Source organism: Phocoena sinus, chromosome 1 (assembly GCF_008692025.1).
Source record: "Phocoena sinus isolate mPhoSin1 chromosome 1, mPhoSin1.pri, whole genome shotgun sequence".
NCBI lineage: Eukaryota > Metazoa > Chordata > Mammalia > Artiodactyla > Phocoenidae > Phocoena > Phocoena sinus.
Window position 1 is genome coordinate 27,159,997 of NC_045763.1, and position 18,965 is coordinate 27,178,961.

Below are 18,965 nucleotides of genomic sequence, written 5' to 3' on the forward strand. Positions count from 1 at the left end.
TCTTCAATATATGCAAATCAATCAATGTGATAAACCATACTAACAAATTGAAGGAGAAAAACCATATGATCATCTCAATAGATGCAGAAAAAGCTTTTGACAAAATTCAACACCCATTTATGATAAAAACCTTCTAGAAAGTAGGCATACAGGGAACTTACCTCAACATAGAAAAGGCCATATATGACAAACCCACAGTCAACATCATTCTCAATGGTGAAAAACTGAAAACATTTCCTCTAAGATCAGGAACAAGACAATGTTGTCCACTCTCACCACTATTATTCAACATAGTTTTGGAAGTTTTAGCCACAGCAATCAGAGAAGAAAAAGAAATAAAAGGAATCCAAATTGGAAAAGAAGAAGTAATACTGTTATTGTTTGCAGATGACATGATACTATACATAGAGAAACCTAAAGAGGCTACCAGAAAATTACTAGAGCTAATCAATGAATTTGGCAAAGTAGTAGGATACAAAATTAATGCATAGAAATCTCTTGCATTCCAATACACTAATGATGAAACATCTGCAAGAGAAATTAAGGAAACACTCCCATTTGCCACTGCAACAAAAAGAATAAAATACCTAGGAATAAACCTACCTAAGGAGACAAAAGACCTGTATGAAGAAAACTATAGGGGCTTCCCTGGTGGTGCAGTGGTTGAGAGTCCGCCTGCCGATGCAGGGGACACGGGTTCATGCCCCGGTCCGGGAAGATCCTACATGCTGCGGAGCAGCTGGGCCCATGAGCCATGGCCACTGAGCCTGTGTGTCTGGAGCCTGTGCTCCACAAGGGGAGTGGCCACAACAGTGAGAGGCCTGTGTACCGCAAAAAAAAAAAAAAGAAAAAAAAAGAAAACTATAAGACACTGATGAAAGAAATTAAAGATGATACAAACAGATGGGGACATAGACCATGTTCTTGGATTGGAAGAATCAACATTGTGAAAATGACTCTACTACCCAAAGCAATCTACAGATTCAATGCAATCCTTATCAAACTACCACTGGCATTTTTCACAGAACTAGAACAAAAATTTTCACAATTTGTATGGAAACACAAAAGACCCCGAATAGCTAAAGCAATCTTGAGAAAGAAAAACGGAGTTGGAGGAATCAGGCTCCCTGACTTCAGACTATACCACAAAGCTATAGTAAGACAGTATGGTACTGGCACAAAAACAGAAATTAGATCTATGGAACAGGATAGAAAGCCCAGAGATAAACCCACACATATATGGTCACCTTATCTTTGATAAAGGAGGCAAGAATATACAGTGGAGAAAAGACAGCCTCTTCAATAAGTGGTGCTGGGAAAACTGGACAGCAACATGTAAAAGAATGAAATTAGTACACTCCCTAACACCATACACAAAAATAAACTCAAAACGGATTAAAGACCTAAATGCAATGCCAGACACTATCAAACTCTTAGAGGAAAACATAGGAAGAACACTCCATGACATAAATCAGAGCAAGATCCTTTTTGACCCACCTCCTAGAGAAACGGAAATAAAAACAAAAATAAAAAATGGGACCTAATGAAACAAAAGCTTCTGCACAGCAAAGGAAACCATAAACAAGACAAAAAGACAACCCTCAGAATGGGAGAAAATCTTTGCAAATGAAGCAACTGACAAAGGATTAATCTCCAAAATTTACAAGCAGCTCATGCAGCTCAATATCAAAAAAACAAACAATCCAGTCCAAAAGTGGGCAGAAGACCTAAATAGACATTTCTCCAAAGAAGATACAGGATTGCCAAGAAACACATGAAAGGATGCTCAGCATCACTAATCATTACAGAAATGCAAATCAAAACTACAGTGAGGTATCACCTCACACAGTCTGAATGGCCATCATCAAAAACTCTACAAACAATAAATGCTGGAGAGGGTGTGGAGGAAAGGGAACACTCTTGCACTGTTGGTGGGAATGTAATTGATACAGCCACTGTGGAGAACAGTATGGAAGTTCCTCGAATAGAACTACCATATGACCCAGCAATCCCACTACTGGGCATATACCCTGAGAAAACCATAATTCAAGAAGAGTCATGTACCACAATGTTCACTGCACCTCTATTTACAATAGCCAGGACATGGAAGCAACCTAAATGTCCATCGACAGATGAATGGATAAAGAAGACGTGGCACATATATACAATGGGATATTACTCAGCCATAAAAAGAAATGAAATTGAGTTATTTGTAATGAGGTGGATGGACCTAGAGTCTGTCATACAGAGTGAAGTAAGTCAGAGAGAGAAAAACAAATACCATATGCTAACATGTATATATATGCAATCTAAAACAAAAAAAAAATGGTTTTGAAGAACCTAGGGGCAGGACAGGAATGAAGACACAGACATAGAGGATGGACTTGAGGACACGGGGAGGGGGAAGGGTAAGCTGGGATGAAGTGCGAGAGCAGCATGTACATATATACACTTCCAAATGTAAAATAGATAGCTAGTGGGAAGCAGCCGCATAGCACAGGGAGATCAGCTAGGTGCTCTGTGACCACCTAGAGGGGTGGGATAGGTAGGGTGGGAGGGAGATGCAACAGGGAGGAGACATGGGGATGTAGGTATATGCATAGCTGATTCACTTTGTTATACAGCAGAAACTAACACACCATTGTAAAGTGATTATACTCCAATGAAGATGTTAAAAAAAAAAGTATATCTAGCTGAGAGCTAACTTAGCTAGTAAGGTTCAAAATGGTTCAGTAAAAAAAAAAAAAAAAGAGTCATGTACCACACGTTCATTGCACCTCTATTTACAATAGCCAGGATATGGAAGCAACATAGGTGTCCACTGACAGATGAATGGATAAAGATGTGGCACATACGTACAATGGAATAGTACTCAGCCATAAAAAGAAACGAAACTGAGTTTTTGTAGTGAGGTCGATGGACCTAGAGTCTGTCATACAGAGTGAATTAAGTCAGAAAGAGAAAAACAAATACTGTATGCTAACACATATATACGGAATCTAAAAAAAAAAAAAGTAGGGGCAGGAGAAGAATAAAGACGCAGATGTAGAGAATAGACTTGAGGACACGAGGAGGGGGAAGGGTAAGCTGGGACGAAGTGAGAGAGTGGCATGGACATATATACACTACCAAATGTAAAATCGATATCTAGTGGGAAGCAGCTGCATAGCACAGGGAGATCAGCTAGGTGCTTTGTGACCACCTAGAGGGGTGGGATATGGAGCATGGGAGGGAGATGCAAGAGGGAGGAGATATGGGAATATATGTATATGTATAGCTGGTTATACTCCAATAAAGGTGTTAAAAAAAAGAAAAAGGTTTAGCGTCGTAGGCCTTCCCAGAATCCCAAAGAGTACATTTAATTAGAGAAGTGAAACAATGCAGAAACAAAGGAAAAGAGTTAAGCAAGACAAAATAACAATAGTTTGGCCATAAAACAAAGTCAAGGGCCTTTAGTTCCGCCTCAAGGGCTATAGACAATATCCTGAGCCATATCCTTGTGTTGTTTTGCAGAGACTAAAACCCTCACCGGGTGAAAGAAGTTAACTGCATGCTGATCACCAGCATGTAGAAGCCATATCTGTTGGAACCAGAAGGTTGATGATGTTGACTCCCAGTTACCTCACCACCAACCAATCAGAAGAAATGTCCGCGAGCTAATCAGGCACCCCGTGACCCTCTCCCTCACCTTGCTTTTAAAAACCCTTGCGTGAATGCCATCAGGGAGTTCGGGTCTTTTAAACATGAGCTGCCCATTCTCTTTGCTTGGCCTTGCAATAAACGCTGTGTTTTCCTTCACCACAATCCTGTGTCAGTAGTTTGGCTCTGCTGTACATCAGGCGAGCAGACCCAAGTTTGGCTCAGTAACACTCCCTGCTTAATAGCAGTTTGGTAAGCCATCCTGAGACAGTCAAACTTCCCAATTTTAGTCAACAACTTCCAGACTGTGCTGGAACTGAGCACTCGGAGCTTAAGACCCTCTAGCCAGAGGCACCTGTCTACTCTGAAGATGGCACCTTTGCCGTTGGAGTCTTCCCTGCCTCTTAGGCTCCTTTGACACCCTTGTTCCTGCACCATTCTGTTTTGATTGAAGATGCTGTAAAAGAGGTTTTCTCACACTTTAAACAAGGTATCATATTTCATGGTTACAACTTCAGAGTCATAAAATATAACCTTCAGCTGACACCACACTCCTAAAATATTAATTTACACTTTCTCCTTCTGTGGCGATGGGTATTCTCCATTGTTATTAAGTCATGTATATTCTAGGGTGCAGGTGTGTTATGCTGATAGCTGCCTTTCCAAGTTTATGACTTTATTTATGATTGTCTTTAAGTTCCACTGAAATTTCCTCAATTAACTATAATTTGAGAGAACTATCCCTCAGCTCCCTTTGATGTCTGTTAACTCTCCAGTGACTCACAAATTTCAGGTAGGAATGGAGGAACCTACATTGTATTCCTCCCCACCTCCCCCCCACCATTTCAGGCCAATTCCAGGGCACAATCTTGGATGCCTAGAAGCTTTGGGGCCCTTGGCATTGGGGTTCTACCCATATCCTCCCTCCCCAGGGCTACTCAGCCTCTGAGGAAAGGAAAATTCCAATAGGCCCCCTACTAGGGAGAAGCTACCATCTTACAACTCTAGTGCAAGGCTGAGAGAGCCAGGGCATCATTGCCCCAAACCCACCAGCAGTGCTCCCCCTTTCCTTGCAGCTCAGTGTCCCTGCTCAACCTCATCAGTCCACTCTTCTGGGGCCTGAGGATTCTGCCCCTTTATCCTTGGCTTTATCAAGGACACCCCTTCTTAAAATTAAGAAATTGCCAATTGCCCGAGAGCACTGTTATTTCCGCCACCCCCAGAATTCTTCGTAGAAACGTCCCCCGAGGTGACCTTCTGACAGGATGAATGTAAACAGGACATGGTATTCGGCTATGTACCTCTTCTCTGTTGCACTTTCATTACAGGCCAGGCATCGTGCTAAATGCTGTACCTGCATTTCCTCATTTAATCCTCAAACTGCTCAAAGAGATAGGTGTTATGTCACCCACAGTTTACAGATAAGGAAACCGAAGCTCAGAGAGTTTTTAAAACTTGCCCACGGTCACCTGGCTACTAAATGTTGGAGCCAGGATTCAAATCCATAACTCTCTGACTCCAGACCCACGCCGTTATCCACCTATTTCTCTGCCTCTCAGGCTTTGGTCACTGCAATGCCAGTCTTGACATGGGCTTCCGGAAGCGCCAGATCCTGGAGGGGGCTTTTCCAGGTGGGAGAAGCCTCTTCCCACTCCCCCTCTTCTCTGCCTGAGGGGCCTGAGGCAGAGGCATTGTGCATTCTCCACAGCTAGGACCCCCGCCACCCACGCTCAGGTAGAGGCGGGTGAGTCTTGGGTCAGGTTTCCTCATAAGAGACCCTGGTCCCCCAGACCCTGGCCCCCACCCCAAAGTGGCATCTGCCCAGCAGAACCGCCTCAGGCCCTTTCCCTGGGGCTTCTCTCCTAAAGAGCTCCTGGTACAAGTTAAAGAGGAAGGTCAAAGGGAAACCACAGCAGACGGGGCAGTCCCTGGCCTGGTGGACCCGTGCAGGGGATGTACCTATGAGGGGGACCAAGTTGTTGGGTCCCGGACCAAACTGCAGGAGCTCTGGAAGTAACGATGCCATCAGGAGTCTCTTGCCATGGGTCACAGGCCATCGTCCTTGTCTACAGTAGGCAGGGGTGGCCAAGATCGTGGCTGGTAGGCACATGGACTTGGGCAGAATCAGCCTCTAGCTGTGCGACCACAGGCAAAGTACCTCACCTCACCAGGTCTCAGTTCCCTCACTGTAAGATCTTAACCTCCTGGGGTTTTTGTAAGGATTAAATTAGATAACACATCTGGCATATAGCTAGTGCTTGATAAACGCCGGCCAGTGATGGCCGTGGCTGTGAGAATCACGACAGCTAACTGTCATTGAGTCATTACTGTGAACAAGGCCCTCTGCTGCGAGTGGAGCATTGATCAACTTGAGCCTCACTTCACCTTCTGAGTTAAGTACTACTGTTATTATAATCCACAGGTGAGAAAACCAGGGCACAGAGAAGGGCACTCACACCCACAGTCCCTCAGCTAGTGGGTGTGAGTGGCAAGGCCAGGATGTGAATCCAGGTGGTCGGACTCCAGAGCCCACATTCTGCGTGGTTCTGTAATAGTAACAGTAGTGATGGCAAAGGCGACGGAAGAAGGACTAGCGAGCCCAGCGGTAGTAGAGGGACCCCGTAGTTAGGAATGCCCTCTGGGAGCCATGGTCCATGCCAAGTCCCTGTGCTTGGAATCACTCAAGGTCCACACTGTCTGGCAGGGTATTCGGTGCTTTCTGTATGTTGTATAATTTGAACAGCACAAGGGGTCCCAGCATGCAGTCCCCAGACCCTCCTGGCTATCTCCATTGCCACGTAGGGTCTCTCACCCCTCTCCTGATCTCTTTCTAGCTTGGAACTGCCCCCAGACACAGAACTGATACCCCCTACTTGGAGATCTCACAGGCATCTCAAACTTGACCCGGACAAAATGAGCTCTCTTGACTGCATTTAGGGCACACACTTCCTACTCCCTGTCGCAGTCGTCCCCATCTTGGTCACTGGCATCCTCACCCTGCCAGCACTCCAGAAAGAGCCTAGGGGTCAACCCCGACCCTTTGTTCCATCAGCACCTACATGCCTTCCATCAGCAAGGCTGTTGGCTGTGCCCCTAAACCACGGCCCCAATTTACCCCCTTCCCTCCACCTCTACCACGGCCACCCTTGACCGAGATGCATCGTCTCCAGCCTGCACACCTGCCATAGCTGCCTCCTGACTGGTCTCCCAGTTGTGCCTCTTGCCAGCTACAATCCCTCTCCCTTCTAGCACCCGGGTGATCATTTTAGCCAATGCTGAAAAGCCTTTCCTGGCTCCCTCCTGAATTTAGAACCAAACCCACACTTCCGGTCCTGCTCCACCACAGCCCCACCCACTCCCCTCGCCTCCCCCCCAACTCTACGTTGCCCGCTGTGGGTCTGTTTTCTGTTCCTCTAACAAGCTCTCTCCCACCTCAGGGCCTTTACACCTGCTGTTCCTTTTGTTGGGAATGCCCAGGTCATCACATAACAGGCTCCTTCTTGTCATTCAGGACTCAGTTCAAATGCCACCTCCTCAGAGTCCCCTCCTGACGGCTCCCTCTAAAGCAGCCTCCCTTGTTACTAGTAACTTGATTTCCCTCATAGCTCCTATTATGATCTGAAATTTGTTTATTGGATTTCTTGTCTGTATTCTGCCTGAGGATGCTAAAACGTAAACGCCCTGAGATCATGGAACTTGGTCTGACTTATTCATCACTGCGATTCTCTGCATCTAGAACAATGTCTGGCACTTAATAACTAAGGACTGAGTCAGTGACTGGCGGGCACATAGTAGGTACTCAACCGAAAGGTGTTAAATGCTGAGTGAATGAACAAGTAAGCAGTCACCCTTTAAGGCCACTACTCATGTCCCCGCTTTAAAACTCAGAAGGGTTTAGCCGGTGACCCACAGCTCTGGGCTGGCATGGCTAGGGTTGAATGTAGCCTGTTTGAATCCATGCTCTTTCCATGCCTGACACTGCTTCTGTCTCAGATTTCACAGGCTCCTCTCCCTGGGGCCAAAATATTTGGAATGCATCTGGGCACTGGCCGCCCAAGCTGCTGCTCCCCGTCTCCCTGGGTTTGGGGGCAGCCTGCGGTGTTGGGCTTGGACCTCAGGGGCCAAGTCTTTCTTGTTCAGGATGCTTCTCTCTACCACCTGCCTCTCAGCGCTCAGAGCATCTGAACGTGATTCCTTCCCCATGCGGTCTTCTTTGATCCAGGGCCAATGTCCCTCACAAGTCAGGGGCCTGTTGCTGAAATCCACATGTTCTCCCATCTTACGGATCAAAGAGGTTCTGCAAGGTTCAGGGCTCCCAGGGACTTCAGGACTTTCCTTCTGCCACCTGGGCCAAGCCTTGATGGACTAGTAGCCTTGGGCTGGGCCTCCTTCGAGGTGAGACTTGCACCTGCTCTGCCCCCAGACCCTAGATGGCCCCCATTCCCTCTTGGTCTGGGCTGTGTCTCCAGACTGAGCGCACCTTTCAGCCAGGCGGGTGGCGTTTGCTGTTTGAGGCAGAGGCACCACCCTCCAAGCTGCTCTGCGAAGCCTGGGACTCAAGGAGCTTGTGTCATTCTGAGCTGCTGGGCAGGTTGGCGAACCCAGGCCAGTAATTTCCCTTTTGGGCTCGTATGCCTACAGAATCCTGGTAGTGAATTAGACCCATCCAGCCATCGGTTCACTCAGCAAGTATTTACGGACAGTATTTACGGACCACTGCCCAGTGGATGAGGTTTATCCACTTACAGATGCCAGCCCTTGAGAGTTCTCCACGAGAGAAAGAAGGGCCAAGAGGCTTTAATCCTCCCTGAGTCTGAACCCATTAACCCCGGCATGACCACAGCTCCTGGTACCATGAGGCACACGAGGAGGACCCTTCTCTGTTCCTTTCAGCTCAGCCTACTAAGGAAGGGCGGTTTGGAAAATCACTTCCAGAAAATCCAGGCATTATTGAGGATGCTTCTCATGCTACTCTTGCAGCATGTGGTGAATTAAACAGAGAAATGGACCCGAATCATAGGCAGTGGAGGGCCCCGGGGGCTCGGAGAGTGGGATAGCATTTTGTTCCCTCCCAGTTCTGAGCAGAGCTTTGTCTAAGGCCCCTCAGGCACCGGGGAGTCCCCGGGGCTCGAAGCCCTTCTGAAAGCAAGATTTCACATGCTCGGCTGGCTTCCTTGGAAGGGAAGCATTCTGGAAGGGAGCATTTCTGGTGTGGCTAATTGCAAGCTACTTAGAGAGGACTTAGAAAAGTCGGCCTCGGCCTCCTTCCGGAAGGGCCTTGTGCTCCACGCTAAGGAATCTGAACTTGACCCTGTCAGTGATAAAGAGTCACTGGCGGGAATCTGAGCAACGTGTGATGCTATCAGATCTGTGTCTTAGGAAGTTCACTCCTGCGGTGGAGAATGAATTGGGATGTGTGTGGTGGGGTGACTGGCGACGCTTTGCAGTGAGACAGGTGAGAGCTGAGAGGGCCTGGGACCATCACCCCTGAAGAGCGGCAAAGGCGTAGAGGGCGGTGTCAGTGCAGAGATGGATTTGCCAGGTCGCGGTGACTAAGGGTACAGGGAAGGGTGAGGAGTGTAAAGATGCCACTGTGGTGTCTGGCTTGGTCACCTTGGATGGTGACACTCTTCACCGAGCTGGGGAAGGCAACAAAAAACGCAGGTTTGGGAAAATAGAAAGAGTTAGGCTCTGGGTGTGCTGCATGTGGAGCACCCTCCAGGGAGGGCTTCAGGTGAGTTTGATATCACTGTGGGCCTGAAGCTCAGGACAGAGGGAGGGTTGGAGGTAGAGACTGAAGAGTCGTCCCCAAGCAACAGTAGAAGCCTCGGAGTGGATGAGAGATTCCAAGAGTGGCAAGAAGTTCCCAGAGAAGAGGCCATGCTGGGCCCTCTGGCTTCAAGGGGAAAGAGGAGGAGAAGAGTCAGTGGAGAAGAAGTGGGCAAAGAATCATTGTCATCTGAGAGGCTGAGAGAAAATCAGGAGCGACTTGGGAGAGAGCTGTGGCCCCCAAAGGCTCTGCACACCCATGAATTACTGCTGTGATGTGAACACTGGGGGAGCACCCCAGCCCATTCTGCCCACTGAAAGGCCAGCCCTCATTGCCGCCATGCCAGGACGTGCAGACCCTGCACTGTGGGGCCATGGTCTGACCTGGCAAAGGAAGCCCTCCTTGAGGCAGCCCTCATCTTATCTTTGACTAGTGGGTTAACAAAAAAGATATTTTAACAGCCAGCCCCAGGGTTTCTTCCAGGTGAAAGCTCTCTATGTTAGAGACAATATCACCCTATACCTAAAGAGCCTGGGTAGGGGAGGGAGACATCAGCCTGTAAGGAGATGGCAAAGCCAAGGGCAACCGGGCTCTTGTGCCTAAGAAGTCGACAAAAGTCCTGAGACGGGGCCGAGGTCGAGAGGCAGCAAAGTGGAGGAGGCTGGAGTGAGACGAGAGGGGGCAACGCACATCACAGGGAAGCAGGGGCTTGCCAAGACAGAAGCCAGGGAGAAGCTTCCAGGGGGAGGGGGCGAAAGGCTCTGGGGTTCCTGACTGCTCCAATTTTCATTTCAAGCCACTTGCATTGTTGAGGTGTGAAGTCCCTGCATTGCCACAAACCTCCAATAAAGGCTGTGCTGTATGCAAACACCTTTGTTAATGGTTTTGTTTTTGTTTGGGGCGGGGGTCAGGAAAAATGGGCCAAGTTTTCAACTTAGGTTGGCAGAGCAGAACCAAGATGGGTGAGGCAGGGCAGTGAGTTCAAGGTTCAAAGGAAGCCAGAGCCGACAAAGATTCCTGAAAATACTTGGAGGGATTGTAGATTTCCACCTCATTAAGATGGGATACGGATGTGAATTGTACTTCAGAGGACAGGGTGACAGTCCCTCTGCCTCTGATATATGGGCTACATTTGTCTTTAGTTTCCATATTGATTAAAAAAGTATGATATTTATAGTTCTGTAAAAAGAACGAGAATTGTGTTTTCCGTTTCACAGCTTAAATACTTAATTTCATTTACTATCATGTTTCACATTCTGTTACCACGTTACAACTCCGATGCCTCCCCTTGGAATATCATTGTGTTAAACCGTGACATCCTCTGGGTAGGGAGTGGGTAGAGGTGCTATCAGGAAGAGTGGAAACAGCAGATTCAGACCACAGTTAGGCCACTCAGGGCCACACACTTGTGTGTAGGGGCCAAGGTCTCACGTGATTGGTTTGGACATTCCCGGTATCAATCACATGAAGAGAGACGTGTCCCAAGTTATCCCATGTTAGAAAGGGGGCCTGAGAGGAGGGGACTTAGGAAGGCGAGAAACGAGACTAGTTTCCCCAGGCTCCATCAAAAAGGACCAACCAAGGCTGAGGCCAATTCTATTGGCTGAGAAGGGCTAAACAAACAGAGTCAAGCAGCAACTCAGATTGATTGCTTGTGGCTTGCCTGTTTGAAGGGAATTCACAGTTGCCTCCAGACTCAAGCAGGAAGGGTGCTATGATCAATTAATTATGCCTCCCATGGGAATGGTAGAAGAGAAAGGGATCTATGTGCCAAGTATTTTCCATTGCTCGTGTAGACAGGAAAATGGGTGTGAGCATATGGTGGAAGGAGGGAGCTGCTTCTCCTCGAGCTAGTCTTCTGATAGTAATTACAGAAAACCTTCCTCTAAACTTGAACCCAAGGAGAGCTACTTGTTCCGATCACTTCTCAACTCCTTGAAACAATCCTCCTAGACTTATAACTGGGTGTTCAGAGATCCATGGGGTTTCAAGATGAGGGTTTCAAGAAGGAAAGAGTGGTCAAGAATGCAAAAGCCTGTTGAGACGTCAAGGAATATAAGGGCCAAAACAATTCCCATTTGACTTGGCAACATGATGCAAAATATTTGCGCCAAAGGCCAGTTTGCAGGGGAGTAAGTGGGAGATGAGGATAGACAAGGCTGGGTGGAGCTTTCAAGATGCTGGGCATTGTTGGTGTCATGAGGAAACCCTTCTCATGATGTCACAGTTTGTATAAGGTGGTTAAAAATATCCACATGTATTATAATCTCAATCATATATATATTCACAATATATGCATGTATGCAATATGTATTAGACAAAGCTGGAGGCATAACCCTCCCAGACTTCAGACAATACTATAAAGCTATAATAATCAAAACAGTATGGTATTGCACACAAAAACAGACGTATGGATCAATGGAACAGAATAGAGACCCCAGAAATAAACCCACATGCCTACAGTCAATTAATCTTCAACAAAGGAGGCAGGAACATACAATGGAGAACAGTCTCTTGAGCAAATGGTGCTGGGAAAGCTGAACAGCCACATGTAAATCAATGAAGTTAGAACACTCCTTCACACCACACACAAAAATAAACTCAAAATGGCTTAAAGACTTAAATAGAAGACATGACACTGTAAAACTCCTAGAAGAGAACATAGGCAAACATTCTCAGATATAAATTGTACCAATGTTTTCTTCACTCAGTCTACCAAGACAAAAGAAATAAAAGTAAACAAATGGGACCTAATCAAACTTATAGGAAACCACCAACAAAATGAAAAGACAACCTACAGAAGGGGAGAAAATATTTGCAAACAATGCGACCAACAAGGGCTTAAATTCCAAAATATACAAACAGCTCAATATCAAAAACACAACCCAATCAAAAAATGGGCAGAAGACCTAAATAGGCATTTTCCAAAGAAGACATACAGATGGCCAACAGGCACAGGAAAAGATGCTCAACATCACTAATTATTAGAGAATTGCAAATCAAAAGTACAATGAGGTACCACCTCACACCAATCAGAATGGCCATTAGCAAAAAGTCTACAAATAATAAATGCTGGAGAGGAGGGAAATGTGGAGATAAGGGAACCCTCCTGCACTGTTGGTGGGAATGTACATTGGTGCAGCCACTATGGAGAACAGTATGGAGGTTCCTTAAAAAACTAAAAATAGAGTTGCCATATGATCCAGCAATCCTGCTCCTGGGCATATATCCAGAAAAGAGGAAAACTCTAACTCGAAAAGATACATGCACCCAATGTTCATAACAGCAATATTTACCATAGGCAAGACATGGAAGCAACCTAAATGTGCATCAACAAATGAACGGATAAAGAAGATATCACACACACACACACACACACACACACACACACACACACACACACACGATGGAATATTACTGAGCCATCAAAAAGAATGAAATAACGCCATTTGCAGCAACATGAATGGACCTAAAAATTATCACACTAAGTGAAGTAAGTCAGAGAAGACAAATACCATACATCATTTACATGTAGAATCTTAAAAAAAATGACGTAAATGAACTTATTTACAAAACAGAAACAGATTCACAGACAAAGAAAACAAATTTATGGTTACCAAAGGGGAAGCCAGGGGCAGGGGGAGGATAAATTAGGAGCTTGGGATTAACAGATATATATACTATTATAAATAAAATAGTATATTTTAAAATATACTATTTTATATACAATAATATATTTTATATACTATTGTATATAAAATAGATAAATAACAAGGTCCTACTGTACAGCACAGAGACCTATATTCAATATCTTGTAATAACCTATAATGGAAAATAATCTGAAAAAGAATAGATATATATGTATATCTGTATCACATTGCTGTACACCTGAAACTAACACAGCATTGTAAATCAATTATACTTCAATTTAAAAAAAAGAGGAAGAAGATGGGAAGGGAATATATGAAAATCGTGGTTAAAATGGGTAAATTCTGTTTCTTCTTTATTCTCTTCTGTATTTTCTAAGCTCACTTAAAATGGTCATGTGCTTTTTCTATCATCAGATAAGAGGCATGGGAAATCATTTTTGAAATAAGCTTGATTACTATGCAGGGGCAATAAGAAATAGGCTGGGAAAGGGGTGATCAACTGTCTCGGTTTGCCTGGGACTGAGGGGGCTTCCAGGATGTGGGACTTCTGGAGCTAAGAAATGGGAAGGTGCCAGGGAAACCAGGATAAGTTGGTTACCCTAGCTGGGAGGCTGAGACCGATGCAGCACTGAAGGAAGTTGGGTTTTTCTGGGGGGCAGTGCTGGGGTAAAGAGGTTTTGAGCATATTTGAAGACTGGGAGGAGGACACCATTATATAGGGAGAGAGGCTGAATTATAGAAAAGAGAGAAGAACTGCCAGGGTGAGATCAATAGGAAAACAGCTGGGAGACAGCCGTGCACAGGAGACACATCGGTAACAGGAAGAGAAATGATGTATCTTCCGAGATAGGAGGGCAGGAGGGAAGGGCAGACAGACTAAAAATAAATTTGTTGATGCAGGGGAAGCAGGTTGAGGGAGTGCACACCTGAGGACTACGAGGTCCAGGGAGGCCTAAAAGCCCCTAGAATACCTGGGGACCCGGAGGACCCTTGGTGGCCCCCAGACACGGGTACCCCACCTCCTGCTGGAGTGGATGGAGACTGGGTCCCACTGGAAGCTGCAGCATCCCTCAGGCCCTCCCTGGCCACCTACCTCTGCAGGAGGGCAGCGGGAAGTCCCACGTGGCACTGTTCTCAGAGCCAGCGTGGCAAGTAAGCACGGCGTGGCCCTCCAGGAAGAAGCCGGGGTTGCAGCTGTAGCGGACCTTGTCGCCGAGGTTGAAGGTTGAGCCCTGCTGGACGCCGTTGGGCAGCCGCCCGGGGTTCCCACACGTGTGGCTGGGGAGAGCTGTGAGCAAAAGGAGAGACACGCAGCCCGTGAGCAGGTCTCCAGCCCTGACACCTGGCCTCTGAGCAGCATCTCTCTGGGTGACCCTCCTCCCCGGACCTCCTTTCCTCCGTAGGACAGGGCTGCCCCTGAAGGCTGCCTGGCCCCTGAGTGCTCGCAGGGCTCACACGTTCAGGAGGAGCCACACACGCAACTTGTACCTGGACATCCAGGTTTCCTGCCTTTTCTCACGTGCAGCCCTGGATGTGAAGTATGTCTGAACTATGGGCAAGCATCAGTTAAATCCATTTCACCTGTATCCTGCCTTCACCAATCAAGGTCGTTTTAACTGTTGCTACAAAAGACTTGCATGTCCTCCAAGAGCCTGAACAGTTAGATGTTTGCCTGAATTGTTTTCCAGGAACTTGTGTCTAGTTCAAATGAAGCCAGTTAAGACTAGCTCTAACTGGACATGCGCAAGCGTCTGCTTGTTGACTTTTGATGTCAGAGGGCCCAAAACTCCACCCTCAGATGGTGCTAAGCACCCCCAAAATGGAGGCCTGTAGCTTAGTTACGCCTGAGCAGACCGAGGATTACTGCACCTTTTTCCAATCACCTTTCCCCATGCTTCCCAAGCTCCCCACGCCTCAGACCACACTGCTTCTTTAGTCTCTATCCCACAAATACCCTAAGCCCCTTGCCTTTGGGAAGGCCGATTTGAGACTTGTTCTCCCATCTCCTCGCTTGGCTGCTTTGTGAATAAACACTCTCTTTGCTGCAAACCCTGGCGTCTCAGGGCTTTGGCTAAAACTGAACCTGGTTCAGTAACACGTCCATCCCATCACTCAAGGTGCCCCAGGGAAATCACTTTCATCTCTTGGGTTTGGTTGCTCTGATCTCAGACTCCACAGTCCTTCCCAATAAACACCATGGAAGGGACACAGACAGTGGCACGGAGTAGGTGCTCATTAAACCCGATGTCCTTTCTTTAATGATCTGCCCCAGCAGCCAGAGTTGTACTTTGGCCCAGCAGGTTTGGGGGAGTTGAAGGGGTCATTAGTGCCGGGGTAAGCAGTGAGGTAGGGAGACAAGAACCTGAGTTCTGATCAGACTGACCCGTTTCAAGGGGAAAATAGGGAGCCGGAGAATAAGATGTACAGTGTTCCGCCTGAGCCAGAGCAATAACGCCAGCTGCCGGTGTGTACTCATTATCCAGAGGAAATAGCCTTGGTGAGGGTGCGTGAGCATCACGACCTGCCAGTCAGGAGGGAGAAAGGGAGGGCGCAGCTCCTCTGTGCCCGAGTCACTTGTTCAACCTGACTCAGCTCCCCCTACCCCCTGCCTTTCTTCCTAGAGTTGGAACTGCCTGTGCCCAGAAGGTCCCACCTCCTACCATTTCACACCTCCCCGTAAGGCCAGGACAAGTGGTCACAGCCGTGTCCAGATTGCCATCCAAGTACCTCTCCATTAATTCATCTGGCGACGGTTTATTGAGGCCAACCCTGAGAGACCACAGAGCAGGGTGGTGGAAAGTACAGACCCGAGAGCCTCAGTGCTTGGGTTCGCACCACAGCCTGATGGATAGCTACCTGTGGGACCTTGAGCTAGTCTCTTAACCTCTCTGTGCCTCAGTTTCCTCCTTTGGAAGAAAGGAGGCGGTTCACAATAGTACCTTCCTCTGGGGTCACTGTGAGCATTATGTGAGTGGAGGTATGTAAAGCCTGGATACAGTGAATACCACACAAGTGAATCTAAGTTCCCAGTCCATTGGGAGATGCATACGATTAAAGGTATGTTAAGTGTTACGATGAGATAGGGACCAGGCAGGGGAACAAACCCAGTCAGGGGGTAGTCAGGGCCGGCTTCTTGGAAGAGGTGATGTCTATGCTGAACCCTGAGAGATCAGTAAGAATTAGCTAGGTCAAAGTGTGTTCCGGGCAGAGGAAATATCATGTGCAAAGGCCCTGAGGCCAGAGATAACCTAAGAGATCAGAGAGCCTGGAATAAGAGGGTAGGGGTGGCAGTGATGAGGAATAAAGATGAAGAAGTGGAGACGGCCAGCCTGGATTCTAGAGAGCTTCCCAGGCCCTTGCAGTACCCTCTTCCAGCCCATATTTCTGTCTTCCAGGACCCTCTTTGCCAGCCTTGCTGATCTCAGAGCCCTCAGAAAGAAGGCTTTCTCTCCCACTTCTCCTCTCCTCCCAGGAGGAGACAGCTTGTTGTAGAGGGAAAGGGTGGACTTTGGTACTAGGTTGATCTGGTCTGGAGCCAGGTGCTGTCACTGTCTTACTCTGTGGCCTTGAGTCATGTGAGCTCTCTGAGCCTTAGTTTCCTCAACTGAGAAAGGAGGGCAGTAATATCTAGTGGTTGATGAGGTTACTGATAATAACTGATGCATGGCTGGCACAGTGCCCAGCACAGAGTAGGTGCTCAAAAATGGCAGGTGTTATCCTTCCACTGTACTGTAGGGCCATGCAGTCCTTGGGTGTATCCTGGGAGCCTGACACTGTGTGTGACACTTGTAGGGACATATTTGGGTGTTCATCAATTAGTCATTTGGAAGGGTTACCCACTGATGCATTAATTCCTTCATACAACGAAAATATATTGTGGGCCTACTGCACTCTGGTAGTACAGCAATGAACTAGACAAGAAGGGCCCCTGCCCTTATGTTTTTGTGGAAGAGCTATCTTAAGGGCTGAAGAGCTCCTCCAGGCCCGTTCTCTACCTCTGACAAGTAAGATAACTCAGATGAAAGGATTGACTTCCGTCACCCTATTAGCCTAGCTTAGAATAGTCTCTGGGCTGCTGGCTACCTTGGCATTTCCCATGATCCCACAGTGCTGGCTTCCTTGGCATTTCCCATGGTCCCATGCTGCTGGCTACCTTGGCATTTCCCATTATCCCACAGTGCTGTCTTCCTTGGCATTTCCCACGATCCTGCTCTGTTGGCTTCCTTGGCATTTCCCATGATCCCACAGTGCTGTCTTCCTTGGCATTCCCCACGATCCCGCTCTGTTGGCTTCCTTGGTATTCCCTACAATCCCACAGTGCTGGCTTACTTGGCATTTCCCATGATCCCACAGTGCTGGCTTCCTTGGCATTTCCCATGATCCCATGCTACTGGCTTCCTTGGCATTTCCCACGATCCCGCTCTGTTGGCTTCCTTGGCATTTCCCATGATCCCACAGTGCTGTCTTCCTCGGCATTTCCCACGATCCCGCTCTGTTGGCTCCCTTGGCATTCCCCACGATCCCACAGTGCCGGCTTCCTTGGCATTCCCCACGATCCCGTGCTGCTGGCTTCCTTGGCATTTCCCATGATCCCACAGTGCTGTCTTCCTTGGCATTCCCCATGATCCCGCACTACTGGCCACAGTGGAGGCAGGAACTGCGATGTGTTTGTGAGTGTTGGGGGTAGGAGGGGCAGGTCAGGTAAACATTTGCAGAAGAAAGCAAGCTAAGGTGAGGGGAGGGAGCCAACCTGGGAAATGGGCTGAGAACTGGTGTAGAACTAATGGTTCATTTTCTGCAACGAGACGCAAAGACCCAATTTAATTAAATTACTAATGTCACATTTTTAATGAACCTGTTTCTGCTTTGGACTCTCTTCCTTTGAAATTAATGATTGGAACGTCACTATAAATAAAATCCGATCCTTTTTAAAAAGTCACTCTAACGCTTACTGCTTTTCACTTAATGAGCGCTCATAATCAGATCACTCTGACCTGGCACCTCCACTGGGACTTGGGTGTGATGAGTCTCAGTTCCAACCCCACCTCCTTTTTTATCTTTGCTCCCGAAAGGTCACACAGGGAACGGAGAGAGGGCAGACGTTGGGCTCAGAGAGGCCTGGATTCAAATCTCAGCTCGTCCACCTCTGGCTGAATGATCTTGAGCCATAAACTTTACCTCTCTGGACTTCAGTTCTTCATCTAAAAATGAGGATACTTTCTTTTTCTTCCTATGGGGTTAGAGGGTGAATTGTATTAGTTTCCTAGGGCTGCTGTAACAAAGCACCACAAACCAGGTGGTTTAAAACAACAGATATTTATTGTCTCACAGTTGTGGAGGCTGGAAGTCTAAAATCAAGGTGTCGACAGGGTCGTGATCCCTCTGAAACTTGTAGGAGAAACCTTCCTTGTGCCTTCCTAGCCTCTGGTAGTTTTTTTTTTAAGCAATCTTTGACGTTCCTTGGCTTGTCTATGCATCCATCCAATCCTTCACCTTCACCTGGCATTCTCCCTCTGTGTCTCTATGTCCAAATTTCACCTTTTTATAAGGACACCAATCATATTGGATTAGGACACACCCTAATGGCCTCATCTTAACTTCATCATTTGCACAGGCCCTATCTCCAAATAAGGTCATATCCGCAAGTACTGGGGTTAGGTCTTCAACATATCTTTCTGGGACAGAATTCAACTCATAACAGCACCGTTGTACAGATTAAATAAAGCTAGATTTATAATACCCACCACTGAGTTCCTCGTGTGTTTCGGGCCCTGGGCTACAAATTTATTTTACTTAATCCTCAAAACAATCATGTGTGACAACTATTATCCTCATTTTACGGATGAGAAAAACGGAGGCACAGAGAGCTTAAGCAACTTCCCTAAGACCCCAGAGCTAGAAAATGG

General features: G+C 47.2%; 1 protein-coding gene across 1 annotated transcript in view; it reads right to left on the bottom strand.

Moving 5' to 3' along the window:
- The window catches only part of CSMD2 (CUB and Sushi multiple domains 2), a 661,952-nt gene that overhangs the window by 420,108 nt on the left and 222,879 nt on the right, over positions 1 to 18,965 (bottom strand). Inside the window, exon 4 of the mRNA XM_032640663.1 lies at positions 14,153 to 14,347. Coding sequence (XP_032496554.1) covers positions 14,153 to 14,347 — 195 coding nt within the window. The remainder of the gene's footprint in view (positions 1 to 14,152; positions 14,348 to 18,965) is intronic.